This window comes from Plasmodium vinckei (genome assembly GCF_900681995.1).
Source record: "Plasmodium vinckei vinckei genome assembly, chromosome: PVVCY_13".
Lineage (NCBI taxonomy): Eukaryota > Apicomplexa > Aconoidasida > Haemosporida > Plasmodiidae > Plasmodium > Plasmodium vinckei.
Window position 1 is genome coordinate 12,112 of NC_051305.1, and position 19,145 is coordinate 31,256.

The 19,145-nt window shown below is 22.1% G+C and overlaps 6 protein-coding genes across 6 annotated transcripts; 1 reads left to right on the top strand and 5 right to left on the bottom strand.

Annotated features, from left to right (window-relative positions):
• Window positions 1-345: 345 nt before the first annotated feature.
• PVVCY_1300040 (fam-a protein) lies at window positions 346-1,863 on the top strand (the record flags this gene model as incomplete). Its single annotated transcript, XM_037634692.1, has 6 exons — window positions 346-500; window positions 644-878; window positions 969-1,038; window positions 1,209-1,312; window positions 1,406-1,684; window positions 1,840-1,863. The coding sequence occupies 6 exons, from the start codon at window positions 346-348 to the stop codon at window positions 1,861-1,863; spliced, it is 867 nt and encodes a 288-aa protein (XP_037490750.1).
• Window positions 1,864-2,948: 1,085 nt separating this feature from the next.
• Window positions 2,949-5,092, bottom strand: PVVCY_1300050 (PIR protein CIR protein; the record flags this gene model as incomplete). The annotated part of the gene is made up of 3 exons (XM_008625016.2): window positions 2,949-3,158; window positions 3,247-4,941; window positions 5,072-5,092. The coding sequence occupies 3 exons, from the start codon at window positions 5,090-5,092 to the stop codon at window positions 2,949-2,951; spliced, it is 1,926 nt and encodes a 641-aa protein (XP_008623238.2).
• Window positions 5,093-8,152: 3,060 nt separating this feature from the next.
• On the bottom strand, window positions 8,153-8,552 carry PVVCY_1300060 (fam-c protein; the record flags this gene model as incomplete). The annotated part of the gene is made up of 2 exons (XM_037634693.1): window positions 8,153-8,347; window positions 8,472-8,552. 2 exons carry the CDS (start codon window positions 8,550-8,552, stop codon window positions 8,153-8,155), a joined length of 276 nt encoding a protein of 91 aa, XP_037490751.1.
• Window positions 8,553-10,496: 1,944 nt separating this feature from the next.
• On the bottom strand, window positions 10,497-11,081 carry PVVCY_1300070 (CIR protein PIR protein, fragment; the record flags this gene model as incomplete). The annotated part of the gene is made up of 1 exon (XM_037634694.1): window positions 10,497-11,081. The coding sequence occupies one exon, from the start codon at window positions 11,079-11,081 to the stop codon at window positions 10,497-10,499; it is 585 nt and encodes a 194-aa protein (XP_037490752.1).
• A 404-nt stretch (window positions 11,082-11,485) lies between these two features.
• On the bottom strand, window positions 11,486-12,488 carry PVVCY_1300080 (fam-b protein; the record flags this gene model as incomplete). Its single annotated transcript, XM_037634695.1, has 2 exons — window positions 11,486-12,241; window positions 12,420-12,488. 2 exons carry the CDS (start codon window positions 12,486-12,488, stop codon window positions 11,486-11,488), a joined length of 825 nt encoding a protein of 274 aa, XP_037490753.1.
• Window positions 12,489-13,639: 1,151 nt separating this feature from the next.
• On the bottom strand, window positions 13,640-16,014 carry PVVCY_1300090 (PIR protein CIR protein; the record flags this gene model as incomplete). The annotated part of the gene is made up of 3 exons (XM_037634696.1): window positions 13,640-13,954; window positions 14,044-15,864; window positions 15,994-16,014. The coding sequence occupies 3 exons, from the start codon at window positions 16,012-16,014 to the stop codon at window positions 13,640-13,642; spliced, it is 2,157 nt and encodes a 718-aa protein (XP_037490754.1).
• Between the last annotated feature and the right edge of the window lie 3,131 nt (window positions 16,015-19,145).

Sequence of the window (19,145 nt, forward strand, 5' to 3'; positions counted from 1 at the left end):
AATATAATCAAAATTATTTATTTTAAATATTATAATATTAACGAAATTATAAATCATAAAATTTTTGATATTCATTATTTATGAAATTTTCTTCTATTGACGTCATTTTATGATTAAATTATTTAAATAAAAAATGTATTAAAGTTATAAATCTGATAAAATCATAAATTTTGCTATTTAAATAATAATTTGTATTTTTTTTAAATAAATATTTGTTTTTTATGCTTTATTGGAGAAAATTATTTGTTTCAATTTTAATTATATTTATGCTATTTTTCGAGCTATTAATTTTTAATTAAAAAAAATACTAATATAAATTTTAATATTTTCTTTTTAAAGTTCAAAATGAATAAATTTTATATTCAAATCGCTTTATTTATTTTAAGCATTTTCGCATATGGAAATAATGAAGCCCTTGCAGCTGACCCTGATCTAAAAAAAGTTACCCAAAAAGTTCCCAAAAAATTTAATACAATCAGATCAAAATATTGTGATGTTAGGTAAGAAAATGCAACAATATATGCATATTACATATTTCATTATGACCATATTAAATATCCACTTGTACAACAATGTTATAATATAAATACAATAACTTTATTTTTGTAAACATTAAAAATATTTTCATTTTTCTCAATGACAGTACAGAAGAAATATATAAAAGATGCAAATACTTATCATGTCGCTGTCACAACCATACACCAGTGATCGAACTTATGAACGATGCTGTAAAAAATTTAGAATACTATGCTACAACCAAAGATGGTTATGAACCATATTTAAAAAATCCTAATGATAAAACATCGTATTATGTAAAAAAATTTGACAATCAGACGAATATTGATAAAATTCAATATACAATTACTGGTTCGGATAAGGTATCAGTTAACGAACATCATTAAAATTTATAAGCCAAATTAAAAAATGATTATAATTTATATACATATATTTCTCTTTGCTTCCATTAGTATGATGAAACAGTAGACACGCTGTGGGATTCCGGTATCCCCAATATTTTCAACGAAGACGATTCTGAAAGTATAAAAAACATAAACAATTAGTCAAATTAACATATTATTGTTACTATTTATTCGCCATTTCGTGATTTATTATTTCCATTGCTATATGATGCTATTTATTGTTTCTCATGTCTTCAAATTCATAATATTTTATTTTACATAATGCAAAATTATATTTTTTTTGAATAGTTCTCCATATGTACGGTCCAAATTTACTAGTTATACGAGAACGTTTCAAAAGTATGCATGGGGGTCGTGATAAATATTTTTATGCTTTAGTTACCAAGGTTGAAGTAAGGAAACCTTTCCTTTTCTATTTCGTTATAAATCGTATTTCTCATATTATTCACAATAATTTATGCAATATATTTTTATTAATTTTGTAGATATCAAAAGACAAAACTATAATTGCCATGACTTCAATAAATGGAATTGATGATAAGCTTTCCAATATAAAATATAACAACCCAATAATAAAAAAAGCAAGTTTATTCAATATTTACATAAAATCTAAAAATAATATTAAAAAAGAAAGTTTAATAAAAATTTCCCCAAAACTTAAAGATGATATTAAAAGTGGAAAATTAGAACAAGTATTTGTGAACTTAGCTGGATACCTCATTGAAAAAAAAAGAGATAATGTTGAAGTCACCTATATCGAATCTGTAAGCGATATACAAATTTTAATAATATAATAATTTATTTCACAATTGCCAAAAAAAAATACGGTTTTAACGAAATATACATATTTATAATATATGCTATATTTTGAAAATTTTTAACGTTTTACATATTTATCCATTTATGTTTTTTTTCTTAGATTCAGGGATATTCTTCCATTTAACAAAAGTGAATTATTGGAAAAGCTTTAGATTATTTTTTCCTTCATATATATTTTTAAGAACCATAAAATTAGAAGATTTATGTTAATAATACGATTTATTTTCATTATAATAATGTTTTTTGTATATAATTTGTTTATGTTGTTTAATATTAGGATGTATCTATATGTATTAATTCATGAAAACTACAATCGTAAGTATTATAATTTATGATAAATATTTATTTATGGGATATTTTCATATTATTATGATAATTCACTTTTTGTACTCAAAATCGATCAGCTTTGTTTTTCTTTTACTATTTCTGTGATTTTAACTGTTCTTTCAAACAAAATAACTTTCATTAAAAATTAATTACTTCCAAATAAGACATGTATTAATTATATCAATTGATGCCATCTAAATAAGCTATTAATGGTTCATTTTCCTCTTTCGTTTTTTGACTCTTAAATTCTGTCTTAACTCTTTCTCCATTTATCCAGTTTTTTAAAATATAAAATCGCATATTCCAAATTGGATCCTTAACATATATGTAACAATGATATATTTTATGGTATTATTTATTATTCATTCAATAAAACAAATATTTGTATATAATTTTTATTGAATATTTATAGAAAACAATTGTATGTGGCATATAACAGGAATTTAAAATGCATATTTTACATTTTAGAAAAATTGTAGCATTTTTCAATAATAAATAATTAATTTATAATAAAATTATTTTTTTAAAAGGCTTTATATATTATTAAATGCTGTTATTAATAGAGCTTTGGAAAAAAAAATAATAATCAGACATTAATAATCCTTGAAAATGGCATCTTTATATATATTATGAAAATAAAAAATGATAATGTTATATTCAACTATTACATAAAAATAATATTTTATTTATCTCATTGAGCATAATCATTTATATCAATAAGCGAATTTAATTGTTTATTATTGTTACATATTTATATGTACTTTTAAATACAGAACCATAAACATCTGAACTTTACAAAAAATATAAGACATTAATTAAATTTATCATTCTATGGTGTCTCGTTTTCTTTTATAGACAAAAAAAATTAACAAAAAAAATAAATTAATAAATGGCATAGGATCGGCCTGTATAATTTTGTATATATTTAATAATGAATTTTTTTTTTCCACCAACTGAATTTATAACCGGTTTTAGTTTTTTTTTCTTATCATTCGAACTTATTATTTTTGTCTTTCTTTTTCCATCATGAAAATTTATAACTTTCTTCATGTTTTTTTTTTCTGATTTTTTTGATGATCCAAATGATAAATACTAAAATAAAAATATGAAAAAAAATATTTTTTTACAATAATGAAGATTCTTTAAAAGTGTTGTATTTAGTAATTATAATATTATTTACCTTATACACAATTAATAAAATAATGGGTATTAAAACAAATGTAACAGGGATTCCAGTTAAACTGCACTGTTCCGATGTGCAACATACTAATGTGGTATTCATAAAAGTTATTTCAGGTTTACAATCCTCTGATCCATTCCATGCAGTTGGAAATATGCTCCATTTTTTTTTCAAATTGGGATCAGGACTTTGTGATTTTACCAATTGAAGATTTGTACTGTCATCCGTTTTGTGTTTAGGTGGATCGATTTGTGAGCTTTGCTGTGTGTTAGGTTGCGATTGAGGAGGTGATTGACTTTGTTGTAATGAGACTTTTGGTGGTGGATTTGATGGATCTGTTGGATCTGTTGCACTTGGTGATTGAGGTGATTTTAACTGATTATTTGAATTTCCCCCAGCCGGTGGACGGCCTGATCCGGGCTGGCTACCACCTGATTTAGAAGGACTATCTAATTGATTTAATTGGGTAGTTATATTACTAATAACGGTATTAAAATAATCACTAGATGCATTGTAAACACTTTTCAAGCTATCCACAGTGTTATTATATGCATTACTGATTTTATCCTTAGCATCTTTAAAAGTTTGCTGATTTTTTTGAATAAATTCGGAAGTTTTATTAAATTTCTCGGTTCCATTAAATAGGAATTCAAGAAATGATGACCCAAAATGAAAAGACCCTCCTGATGTACTTGATACGGGATCACTTGACCCACTACTTGGATTTCTTTGATCATTTTGTACACTACCTCCTCCATTAGCTCCACTACCTGGACTTCCTTGATCACCACCTGATACACTACCTGGATTTCCTGTTCCAGCATCTGTACCTGTTGATATATCGCTTCCATTTTTTTGCCCGCTTTGTTTAGTGCCCTTCATATTCCCTTTATTTTCAGAGTCCGGTCCTTGACTTGATGCTTGGGGTCCTGGTGATTCCGCTTTTTTTGACATTGTAATTTTTTTATCCAAGGATTTACATTTTGAATCACTGAATTTATATGATTTAAAACCTCTCACCGCGTCCATCTCTCCTCCATCTGGTTTTGTAAATTTTTTAAGGTCAGTTGCTAAATCAATGTTTGAATCATTTTTCATAATAGCATCATTTCTAAAATCATCATATATACCTTTTAATTTATTCAATAAATAAAGATATGATTGGCATTTAGGAATATCATTATAAATGGATATATATTGATTAGAACATTCTGTAGAATTCGTAATAATGTTCGTAATTTCGTCAGGTTTTTTTTCATAATCTGTAATTGTTTTACATATTTTATTAAGTAATATATAAAATTCGCTCATATACTTAAGATTAGCTTCTTTCAAATCATTTCTACTAAAAAAAATATTCCAATAATCCAATATTCCTTTATGTTTCTTTAAATATGTCTCATAAGCCTGATTTGAAGTAATTTTGTTGTCTTTGTCTTCGCTTTTGTCGTGTATCTCAAATAATTTATCACTTAGCCACATCAATAAATATTCATCATATTTATTATACTCACTATTTTCTATTGAATCTTTGAATTGCTTAAATATATATGCGGCAACAGCATTAATACTAGCTTCATTTGTTTTACAAACACCATTATAGCAATAATATTTGATGGCTGTGTTTTTGTTAATTATCTTCGTATTGACATTTTTACCATTAAAATAACTATCAGCTATATTAAGATATTTACACTAAGAAATATTTATAAAAATATACATTAATTCAGAATTTATTCAAATAAAATTTAATATGATTTGAATATAATTTAAACATAATAAAATTAAGGATTAATATGTTTTATTTTAAAATAATGTTATTTACCATTAGTTTGTGGTTGTCCATTGTAATGGAATTTTGGTTTTAAACTGTAGATTGACATCATATTGTTTTTACATAAAACTTATATACTACACCAAAAAATTTATGCAATTATTTGTCTTTATATGTGAAATTTTAAATAGTTAAACGTACTATTAACATTATTCTCAATAATAATATTAATTTAAAATTAATATACAACAATATAATAAAATAGAACATATATTCACTTTTACTACAATTTAGGTAAGTATCCTTATTTTGTGATTTGTTCGAAACATTTTTATCATATGCGAATATCGCTATTCTTAATAATATTTGTAATAGCTTCATTGTATTATTTTGTGTAACATTTTAATAAGTTTAAATAAAACACATTTTCTAATTATTATACGTTCCTACATTAGATAACTATGCATTTTCTTGATTTATAGTAAAAGCATAACCAATTTTATATTATTATAAATATATAAAGAATTAAAAATGTGCTATTACTATAATTGTTAAAAATGTATTTGTATCTCATTATTTGAATACCATGTATTGATATATGCTATTGTTCAGCGTGAAATATTACACTTTTTATATTATTTCTAATAAATATAAAAACAATTTGTGTTTAAATTTAATATTAAGAAATAATTTAATATTTTCCTTTTTCTAAATAAATGACATATAATACGCTTAATTATCTTAATTAATAATTCACTTTAGAATATGTAATAACTTTGCTTATGCATTAGCATTTCTTTATATATAAAATGTATATTATTCTTTTCATTCTTATTATCTATTTAATATATAAATGATTAATAAATGTATTTTAAACAATAAAGAAAATAAATATAATTTAATATATTAATTTTTATTTAAAAATTCTATAAATACTTTGGTTAGAATAATTAATTAATTTGAGAATCAATATAATATGAGCTACCATTTTAAGTACACATTTATACTTATAATCTAAACATATATTATGTGTTATATATTTTATAATAAAACTTTATTTATTTATATAACGAAATAGCTGTATTTTTAACGAGCATTATGGAATTATTATTATATTGATTGATAACTTTAATGTTATAGCACCATAATAAATTATACTTAGCAACAAAATGTAGTATTTTATTTGATTTATTATGCATACAATTTTAATCTTATAATACCTTTAAGAACATATTTAACTAATTTATATCCATATAGTGCATCAAATAAACATAATATATTGTTCATATTTAGTAGCATACTAATCCATTATTGTTACTATTATTGCTAATAATATACCGCTGTACACTACAACGAAATAATTAATGCACTCAAGAGAAATATTTTAAACCAATTAGTAGTTTTCTTTGCTTCATTGTTTTAAAGTGAAACATTTTAGAGCATATACTATTTCGTCATACCACTATATTTAAAATATAATTTTATAAGTTTGTGTATATATAATAACCTAGTATAAATATTATTGTTCAAATAAAATTTATTATTATTTGCTTTCTTTACAAAATTAATATTTAATTATATGAATTTTTTACAATAAAATAATATTTCAATATTATTTATTAGTAAAATATTTAATAGATTATATGCTTATATATATAATAATAACGATATTTTATATATTATATTATTTATAATTATTAGAACAAAATATGATATATATTTTATTAATATACTTATATTTTCTCTTTTAATTATTTCTAAATATAATTTATTTATACCTCGAAATTATAAAACTAAAAAATTGTTGTATATATAATTCAGTTTTATTGCATTATTAAAAATGTTAGATGTATAATAATATTATATAGATAATGTTGTATTGTCGATTCTCGATCGACATTTATGAATCTATATTTATTATTACCTATTATATGTTGTAATATGCTTAATTAATCTTAAAATCACATATTAACCTGAAGTTATATTATAATGTAGATAAAATTTACAAACTAATCGAATTATATATTATAACTTCATATATAATATTATTATATTGTTCGGTTCAAAATACATTTTAAATAAAAATAATAATGACACAAATAATATGTTTTACTAAATAAAATGCTTCATCAAATAAAGAAAGCACAATGTTATTCATGATTCAATATAGCTATGCCTTACATAATAAATAATAAAGCCTCTTATATATAGTTAGCCATAAATTACCAATAAAATATAAAATGTGAAATTATAGCATTGCCCCATTTAATATATACGAACGAATTATATGAAAGTATTATAACTTATAAGAAATATTTTATGTGGCCCTTTCATATTAATGGATATGCCACCTTTTTTTGTGCATATTTAGACATAATCTCGAGAATAAACATACGGGAATAGTAAATATATTTTATCAACATTTACATACCCAAAATATTATCAAACTATAAAAAATTATATTATAATATACTCCAAGCCCTAACTCAAAACGAAAATTCAGTGAACGAAACAATAACCCATAATGCATAACCTTGACCCATAATGCAAATACATATTCGTAAAGGATGAACACCTAAACTCTATATACTACAAATAAGAATAGTAACAAACAATTCATATGAATATATTTATATATATGTTAAAGTTTTATTCAATTGTATAATAAAAATGTATTAGTACATTTATTTTAATAATTACATAATAAAATAAAAACATAAAATTTTAGATCATAAATAACAAACACATAGCATAATTCATTCAACTAGGGTATCATATATCAAACATTGTAGTTTAATTGATAATTATAAAGATTTGTTTTGTTCCTGCTATAGTTAACATCATTTCAATAGATTTAATAAACGAAGCTTGTTCACTTGGTTTATGTTTTGAAAATTCTTTTGATAATTCTTCTAACACGCTTGATGAAATCTGTGATCGTTCTGACTTGTTTTCAAGAATATTTAAAATATTTTTTTCGATTTCCAATTTATCCATAGAAATATCTTTATTGTCATTTAAAAAATTTTCAATCATTTTATCATATGAATGTTCTTTTCTTTGTTTATTTTTTTTGCAACCTTTAAATACATTAAAAGACTTAAATAGATTAGCATCTTTACCATCAGGTATTTAATCATCTTTACCATCACCATCGGTATATTCACTATAATATACATCTCTATACTCATTACCATTCATATCATCTAGAAAATCGCTAATGTTTTCTTTCTTTAATTGTGCTTCTCGTATAAGTTGTGAGTCATCTTCTTTAGGTCCAAATAATTTTTGGATAACACGTTTGGCCCTAAGTTTTATTTCATCTTCCTTAGATCGATAACACAAAGGTATAAACATATTAATATATATATATATATATGTCACAACATGTAAATAACCACTATTATATAATTTTCGATATACTAGTTTATATTTTGTTTTGACAACTTACTTCCTGCTCCGAGCAATGTATTGATGCACCCAAAAGGGAATACAAGACGATACAAACTAAACTAAATATCTTTTTATTCATTTTTTTATTAATAAAAATTGTTTTTCGAATCAGATGTTTTAAATAATATATATGATTTATTCTTTTTAGTTTCCTTTTTATATATTATTGTTGTAAAACAATAATGCTATTATTTAATATTACAAATTGTTTAATTTTAATTTATATAAACAAGTTATATGATATTTATGGAAATATATTATAATAAATTATATGTTACTGCTATTTTAAATCATCTACAAATTTATAATCATGCAATTATAACAAAATTATATATTTTATTTTTACTTTAATATAAATAATAAAAATAAATAATATATTTTAAATGTATAAAAATATATATATTGTTCGTGAATGCTTTTGTTTATTGGAGCCATTATATTAAATATAACAAATTTATTTTTAATTTTTTAAATATAAATAAATTATACATTAATTTATATACATGCAGAATTATATAAATATAAATAACTGCTATCATCAAAGATGTAACATGCAACTACTAAAATTTTTATATTTATGTTTTTTTTCAAATACAACCCCATTTTCGTATAGAATACATTATTTTAATTATAAAACCAATGCATTTATGTAAAAATTTAACCTAAAATATTTTTTGCATGTTTTATATAAATAAGTCTTTAGTATAATTAAAGGCGCATTTAATAATATTCTTGATACTTTATAAATCTATATTTTTTATTTTTGTATGTTTGCATGCAAATTAATATATATTAATTATGATAATAAATATTAGATGCAAACATATGAAAAACAATTATCAAAAATTATTATTTGCATTTAAATGCATTTTTATTTGTTATATTTCTCAAATGTTTAATATCATTTAATAATATTTTATATTTTTTTATAAAAATAGGTGAATGAGCCTTAACATGGCTCCTATATACTAAAACCCGAATTATTTATACTATTAAATGCAATATGGCTTATTTATTATTGTTTTATTTTTATATTGTTTTTTAAATACGAAAATAAAACTTATTAAATTTATCATATAAATAATGTTTTTTCTTTTATAAATAAAAAATAAATTAATAAATGTACGGGATCAGTTTGTATAACATTCTCTATATTAATTAATTCCATTTTCCCACAATTTCTCATAATAAATATTAAATTATTTAAATCAAAGTTATCTTATAGAATCAAATCGATACTTTGGATTCATTTTTCTATATCGATTTCAATATTTGATAGTTTACCCATAACACAATTAAACCCCAATTAACAATAAATACATAGTTAAACAAATTACCACTAAGTTATATTAACGCGAAATTCAATTGTTATAATTGTGCTTGCTATATATATTTAAAACAATCCGTTAAACTAATAAATATTATCAAATTATTAAAAATTATACAAAATTATATGTAATGTGGTACTTAACCATAACCCATATATGGGTTCCATAATACAATCTTAACCCTGACCCACATCATAAAAATTATATAAAAAATATCCAAAAAATATGTAAAAATGCAATAATATGCATATTAATTTTATATTTTATTGATTATAATATTCAATTATTCTTATAGACACAAAAATTATCGTTAAAAAATATCGTCAAAAATGACTTGTTTCCAAATAGACATATTCTTAACATATATCAATAACTATTATTGTTCCTGGAATAGTCGCTAATCTTCGAATCATATATTAACTTTCATTTTTTTCTTTATTTTTTTTAATTTTTTTCTTATATATTGTCTTTGGAATAGTTTATTAATTCCAAATAATGAATACTAGTATAAAATGTTAAGACGATTTCATGTTTGTTAAATTTTGCATATATTTAATGAATATAATTTAAATATTATAGTTTTTAATTCCTTAATATTTACCTTATAAGCAATTCCAAAGAAAGCTGGTATTACAGAAAATATCGATAAACCTGAAATTAATGTGTTTAATATCGACGAACTTGATGATGTATTTTCAGAGATATGCGCAGAAACTTGTGTTGTTTTGTCGTTGGAAGAGGTGGAATACTGCTACAACCACTGCAATTTTTATCACAATATTTTTTAAAATTATCATAATAAGTTGATAAACTAGACAATATTTTTCTATATGAACTGTTTTCATTAATATCAAAATCATTATTATTAAGAAGTTTATTATATTCATCAACAAATGTTTTAGCTTTTTGCGAAATTGTGTACAATCTGGCGTATCCTTATTAATATCATTGTACATGCTACATAATGATTTTAATAAATTATAAAATTTATATATAATGTTCTTATCCATATCCATCAAATAGTTTTTATTAATTATAATATTATCAATAATGTTAGAATAATCTTTACCATTAGTTGAAACCAAGCTATATCCTCCACGCTGATTTTTATATTGATAATAAAAGTCATTTAAATTGGTGATGCTGTTACCATCTTTTAGCTTTAACATATAAATTAACCATGTGATAATATATTCGTTAATATTCATATTCTTTGGTACATCATTGTCAACCAAATCAGAATCATAAATTGTTTTAAGAAGGGATATCCATCCAGCCATAATTTTATCATTATCAGTTTCACAATTATTACACTGCCCTAAACCTCGATTCAGTAGAACAAAACTTCAAATCATAAATACAAACCTATATATAACCTCAATATAGCTTATAATTTTATTAATAAATGTGTTTAAATTAAGTTTATTTAAAATAATTATAAATATTAACTAAAAATGAATAATTTAAAAATCCATTAATATATATGTATGGAAATACGGATAAATTCATTATACATTACACTAAAAAAAATATATATATAACAAAACAAGCGGTTAAATCAAATTTATTATTCTATGAAATGCAAAAAGTGGAACTTTTATGCCATAAAATATTAAATATATTATTTTTAACCATTTGAACAAGTATAATAAACCATAATAATAAAGAGTGGTTATCTTTATTTTTAGGGTTTTAGGAATTTTGGGGGTTTTAGCATTTTTTTTGGTACATTATATACTTTAAAGGTTAATTTACTGAATTGATAGCATCTAAAAAGTGTTTCAATTGAAAGTCCTACAATCATATAACTTACCCATATATTAACTACTGGTATGAGAAGCAAACTAGTCAGCACAGCTAATATACACCCCCTCAATAATAACCCTTTGCGTATTATTTTTAGCTCTTGTTTATCTTTTAATCTATCATCAGCAGTTGTATTGACCGCATTCTCTTCATTCTCCGTGATAAGTCTTAGATCTTCGTGTCTGTTAAGGTCTTCATAATTGGATACAGAAACAACTTCATCTCTATTTACTATTCTTTTATCTTGTATCGGTTGTGTTTCTAATTTATTGTTTCTTATATTACCAATATCTTTTTTTACTTCATCTAATTCTTTTTTTACTTCATCTAATTCTTTTTGAAGTTCATAAATGATCTTTTTCCTTTTTTTATCTACATTATTTAAATCGGGTAATGTATTACTTTCTTTATGCTTCTTTATATGTGAATATATAATATTTCGAAATTTTTGTGTATCCTCGTCATCATCATCTTCACCACTACAGTCATTCAATTGATCTGCAAGACTCAAAGTTGATTCATAAAAATGATTTAAATCCAATTTATTGTTTGCATCTGCTAATATTCTATTATTTTCTAAATTTATTATATTCCTTTCAAGGTATACGTTGCTCTCGTTTATAAAGTGTAATACCTGCAAATAAATGAAATATTTATTAACATATATATAATTAATTTTAATTGCCTCTTTAATTTAACATAAGTGGTTTACCAATACATGAAAAAATAATATAAAATTAATATAAAACAAATAGATAAAAAAGCTATAATGAAATATTATTAATAATATAAGAAAATAATCTGTCACTTACATTTTTGCCATATTCAAAAGAACAAATAATAATTGAAAAAAAAACAAAATATAAAATACTGATTCTCATTTTTAACTTTATTCATTAATAAATGAAATCATGATGATAACTTCATATTTATTAGCTTTTTGTTCTAAATTTTATGAATATATTTACAAAAATAACTATGATATTTATTTCATTTATTAATTTTCCCCATTCTCAATAGAATTAATTATGCAACCATTATAATAAATTTCGTCGATCCATTAAAGGTATATATGAATATAAATATTATATTTTTTTCAAATAAATATCCATTTTGCTTAAAGAATGACCATTTTAATATTTTAATTTAAAAAAATCCCAAAAAAAAAATTTTTTTACACAAGCAGGCTTTAATATAATTCATAATATATGACATATTTAATGATACAGTTTTAATATTTTATAAGCATATATATTTTATATTATTGTTTGCATACGAATAAATTAACAAATATCTATTAAATAATAAAATATTAGATACATATATTTTTTTTATATGAATATATACAAACATATAATATAATGAAAACATTAACAAACCATTATTGTTATTTACATTTAAATGTTTTTTTATATATTATATTTTATTATTGTATTCCTCCAATTTTAAACATTACTTAATAATATTTTATTTACCACTTTTTTGCAAAATTTTTTTTTCATATATTGGGATGCAATAATTTTATATATAAATATATCTTAGAATATACAACATCATGCTTATTATTTCTGGTAAATAGTGTAAAATATTAATATTGACAAATGTAATCCAAAAAAATAATCGAATTATAATATCAAATCGAAAAATAACCATATCGAACCAATATATTGAAAGATATGCCAATTTATTATTATATGAAACAAAAAAATGAAGTACGCTTAATAAGAAACTCTTTATTTTCTCGTATTCATTTAGCAGGTGGAATGACACATTTTGTATTTAAATAATACAATATTTGACTTTTATAAATAATAATAAAGGCAAAAAAATGTTGTAATTCAGTTATAATAGAGAATTTCATCATATTAAAAATTTATGTTATGTTCTATTATAAAATAAGAAACAAACTCTTGATCTTTATCATATATATATATATATAATACTTGTTTATATTAATTAGACAAATTTACTATTTAGCATTCTTTAATTTTATACATTTTTTAATTCGATTTTAAATACAAGTTAATTAAATTTATAATTCTATGGTGTCTCGTTTTCTTTTATAAACAAAAAAAATCAATAAAAAAAATAAATTAATAAATGGTACAGGATCAGCCTGCATAATCTTGTATATATTTAATAATGGAGGTTTTCCCCAATAAACGGAATTTATAGATTTTTTAGTCAGTTTTTTTCGACTAGATGATTTTATAATTATTTGCATTTGTTTTTTTCTATCAGTTGAATTTATAACTGTCTTTGCCGTTTTATTTACACCAAACAAATTTATAACCTTTTTCATGTTTTTTTTTCCTTTCAATTCATTTCTCCATCCAGATGACAAATACTAACATAAAAGTATGGAAAATATTATAATTTTTTATAATAATGAAAATTATTTAAAAGTGCTGTTTTAGTAATTATATTATTATTTACCTTATACACAATTAATAAAATAATGGGCATTAAAACAAGTATAACTGGAATTCCAGTTAAACTGCACTGTTCAGATGTGCAACATACTAATATGGTATTCATAAATTTTATTTCAGGTATACAATCCTCTGATCCATTCCATGTAGTTGGAAATATATTACATGGTTTCTTCAAATTGGGATCAGGACTTTTTGATTTTACCAAGTGAACAATTGCATTGTCAGTTTTTTTGTGATTAGATGGATCGTCTTGTGGGGTTTGATGTATGATATGCTGTGATTGGGGAGATGGTTGTTTTTGTGCTGTTGGACTGGGTGCTGGGTTTGGTGGTGGATCTTTTGGAGAATCTGATGGTGAATCTGATAGTGATGGTGGAGTTGATGGTAAATTATTAAGTAGATTTTGTGGTGTATCTTTTGGTGTATGTTTCGGCGGATCTCCACTTTTTTGTAATTGATCATTATTTTGTGGTAATTTATCCCCTGAGGTGCCTGATTTAGGAGTGTTAACTTGATTAAGTTCGGTAGTTATATGACCAATAATGCTGTTAAAATAATCATTAGATGCACTGTAAATAGTTTTTAAATTATCCATAGCGTCCTTATATGCACCACTGATTTTATTCTTAGCATCATTAAGCCTTTGCTGATTTTGATCAATAAAATCGGAACCTCTATTATAATACTCCTTTCCATTTAATATGAGTTTAAAAAATGGTGACCACAAATCAATGGATTCTCCTGATGTACTTGATGTTCCTGCTTGATTTAGTGGATTTGTTATATCTGATTTACCATCTTGACTTGGTGCAGGTGATCCTGATGGAGGTTCGTCTGTCCCACCACTTGGAGCTCCTGGTTCATTGGCTCCACCATTCGGATTTCCGTTTTCACTGCCTGAAACCTTTGAATCAATTTTAGAACCGTCTTGCCCATTTGGGTGATTTGATCCTTCTTTATGAGGGTTTTTTGATTCAGAAATGTCTTGTGGGCCAGGTTGTGTTTGTAGTGATTCTTTCTGCGATATTTCTGGTGGTGCTGGTCCTGGATTAGGTTTTGAAGGTTTGGAGGGTGGAGGTTTTTTTTTTTGGAATTTACATTTTGAATCACTGAAGTCATATGTTTTAAAACTACGCACCGGTTCCATCTCGTTTCCATTTTCTAGTGTAAGTTTTATAAGTTTAGTTTTTAAATTATTTTTATCAATAGCAGAACTTTTAAAAGTATCATATATACCTTTTAATTTATTCAATAAATAAAGATATGATTTGCATTTAGGAATGTTCATATAAAGGATTCTATATTGATTAAGGCAATTTTTAGAATATTTAGAAAGTTGCTTACTTTTGACATCTTTATAATTATAATATGCAATTGTTATACATATATTATTAAATAATTTATAAAATTCGCTCATATACCAAAGATTAGCTTCTTTCAAACCTTGCTGCATATTTAAAAGATCCCAATAATCCAATCCTTTTTTATGTTTATCTAAATACTGTTCATAAGCCTGCTTTAAAGTAAATGCATCCATATAGCCTTTTCCAATCTTTTTGCCTTTTCCTTTTTTGTGTATCTTAAGCAATTTATCACTTATCCACATCAATAAATATTCATCATAATGATTATGTTGAGTTACTCTTGGTATTAATTTTTTGAATTCCATATATATATATGCGGCCAAAGCATTAATACATTCTTCATTTGTTTTATAACCATCTCTACTATAATATATTTTGGCTTTTGTTTTTTTGTTAATTTTCTCCATATCGACAATTTCATCTTTAAAATAACTATCACCTTCGAGAAGTAACTTACACTAAGAAATAGTTATAAAAATATACATTAATTCAAAATTTATCAAATAAAATATAATATTATTTAAATATAATTTAAACATAATAAAATTAAGGATAGATATGTTTTATTTTAAAATAAGGTTAATTACCATTCGTTTGTAGTTCTTCATTGTAATGGAATTTTGTTTTTAAACTGTAGATTGACATCATATTGTTTTTATATAAAATATATACACTGGAACAAAATAGATTAAACAATGGATCGATTTCTCTATATAAAATTGTCAAACATAAACGCACTATTAGCATTTTTCTCAATAATAATATTAATTTAAAATTAATATACAACAATATAATAAAATAAAACATATGTTCACTTTTACTACAATTTAGATAAGTATCCTTATATTGTGATTTGTTCGAAACATTTTTATCATATGCGAATATCGCTATTCTTAATAATATTTGGAATAGCTTCATTGTATTATTTTTTGTAACATTTTAATAAGTTTAAATAAAACACATTTTCGAATTATTATACGCTTCTACATATAGAACTATGCATTTTCTTGATTTATAGTAAAAACATAACAAATTTTATATTATTATAAATATATAAAGAATTAAAAATGTGCTATTACTATAATTGTTAAAAATGTATTTGTATCTCATTATTTGAATACCATGTATTGATATATGTTATTATTCAATTTGAAATATTACACTTTTTTATATAATTTCTAACAAATATAAAATACTATTTGTGTTTAAATTTAATATTATTCTTTTTTATAAATAAATAAATATAATACGTTTAATTATCTTAATTAATAATTCACTTTAGAATATGTAATAACTTTGCTTATGTACTAACATTTCTTTATATATAAATTTAATAAATGAATAATTTTGAGTACATAACTTATGTATGTTTTTAAATTAAAAAAACATAATCTACAAATTAGGGTAATTGAGCTATTGCAATTAAAATGAATCATGAATATAAATTAGTTTTGGGGTAATAGTTATTATATATAAAATGTATATTATTCTTTTCATTCTTATTATCTATTTAATATATAAATGATTAATAAATGTATTTTAAACAATAAAGAAAATAAATATAATTTAATATATTAATTTTTATTTAAAAATTCTATAAATACTTTGGTTAGAATAATTAATTAATTTGAGAATCAATATAATATGAGCTACCATTTTAAGTACACATTTATACTTATAATCTAAACATATATTATGTGTTATATATTTTATAATAAAACTTTATTTGTTTATATAACGAAATAGCTGTATTTTTAACGAGCATTATGGAATTATTATTATATTGATTGATAACTTTAATGTCATAGCACCATAATAAAATATACTTAGCAACAAAATGTAGTATTTTATTTGATTTATTATGCATACAATTATAATCTTATCATACCTTTAAGAGCATATTTAACTAATTTATACCCATATAGTGCATCAAATAAACATAATATATTGTTCATATTTAGTAGCATACTAATCCATTATTGTTACTATTATTGCTACTAATATACCACTGTACACTACAATGAAGTAATTAATGCACTCAAGAGAAATACTTTAAACCAATTACTAATTTTCCTTGCTTCATTGTTTTAAAGTGAAACATTTTAGAGCATATATTATTTCGTAATACCACTATATTTAAAATATAAATTTATAAGTTTGTGCATATATAATAGCCTAGTATAAATATTATTGTTCAAATAAAATTAATTATTATGTGTTTTTTCGATAAAATTAATATTTAATTATATGAATTTTTTACAATAAAATCATATTTCAATATTATTTGTAGAATATTTACTATCTTATATGTATAAGCATATAATAATAACCCTATTTCTATATACCTAATTTTTTTAATTATTATAAAAATTATTAGAACAAATTATTATATGAAATTTTATTAATATTTTATTTTTTAACTATTTTAAATATAATATATTTACACCTCAAAACTATAAAATTTAAAAATTAATAATGATTAACCTATTATTATGGCTTTATGATAAATAAATTAAAGCTTATAAAGCAACTAATATTCATACTAATTAATTTTAATAAAATGTAAAGAAATCAGATAAAGCGAAAATATTATATATTGTTAAAATTTAATAAAATATTATACATATATCTATAATATAATTTTATTGTATTATTAAAAATGTTAGATGCATAAAATGCCTTTTATAGATAATGTTGCATTGTCGAATCTCGATCGATATTTAATGAATCCATATTTTATGATTACCTATTATATATTAGTATTGTGTTTAAATAATATTAAACATATACCAATTAACCTGAAGGTATATTATAATGCAGATAAATGTTCCAAATGAGTTTTATTATTACAGTTTATTTGGTATAATATAATTTAAATCAAAATAATAGTGATACAAATAAAGAAACATACTGTGTTACTCATGGTTCAACATTGCTATGGGTTAACACGCCTTATATAATATATAATAAGGGTTCTTATATATAGTTAGACAAAATTAGAAATAAATTATAAAATGTGAAGTTATAATATTTCCACATGTAATATATATGAACAAATTATATGAAAGTATTATAACTTATAAGAAGTATTTTATGTGACCCCTTTCATATTAATGGCTATGTCCTTTTTTCGGTGCGTATTTAGACATAATCTCGAGAATAAACATATGGGAATGGTAAATATATTTTATCAACATTCACAGACAAAAATATTATCAAATTATAAAGAATTAAATTACAATATACCCCGAACCCGAAATCAAAACGTAAATTCAGTGAACGAAACAATAACCCATTATGCATAACCTTGGGCCATAAAACATAAACACCTCGGTATCAAGAATATTAGAATCGAAAAAAAATTAATTATATATATTTATTGATTTTACAACATATATTTCATTATTTTATTTTTATATTTTATTTATTTGTATTTTTTTTAATTTTATATATATTTTGTTTCGCTATTAAAAGAAATTTATAATTTGTGTTAATTTATAAAAAAATATGGATATCAATATTACCACCAATAAATAATTTTTATAAAATTAAGAATTTTGCTAGAAAATTTTATTTAGTAAAATGCGTATTAAAAGTGATGAAAAAATCACGAATGGTTGATTTTTATAATGCAAATGTGATCATACTATTATTTTGATGTAGTAAAAATTATTATTATTATTATTATTATAGTTGTATCAGGAATATATATAATTAATTGCATTCCTCCGATTAAATT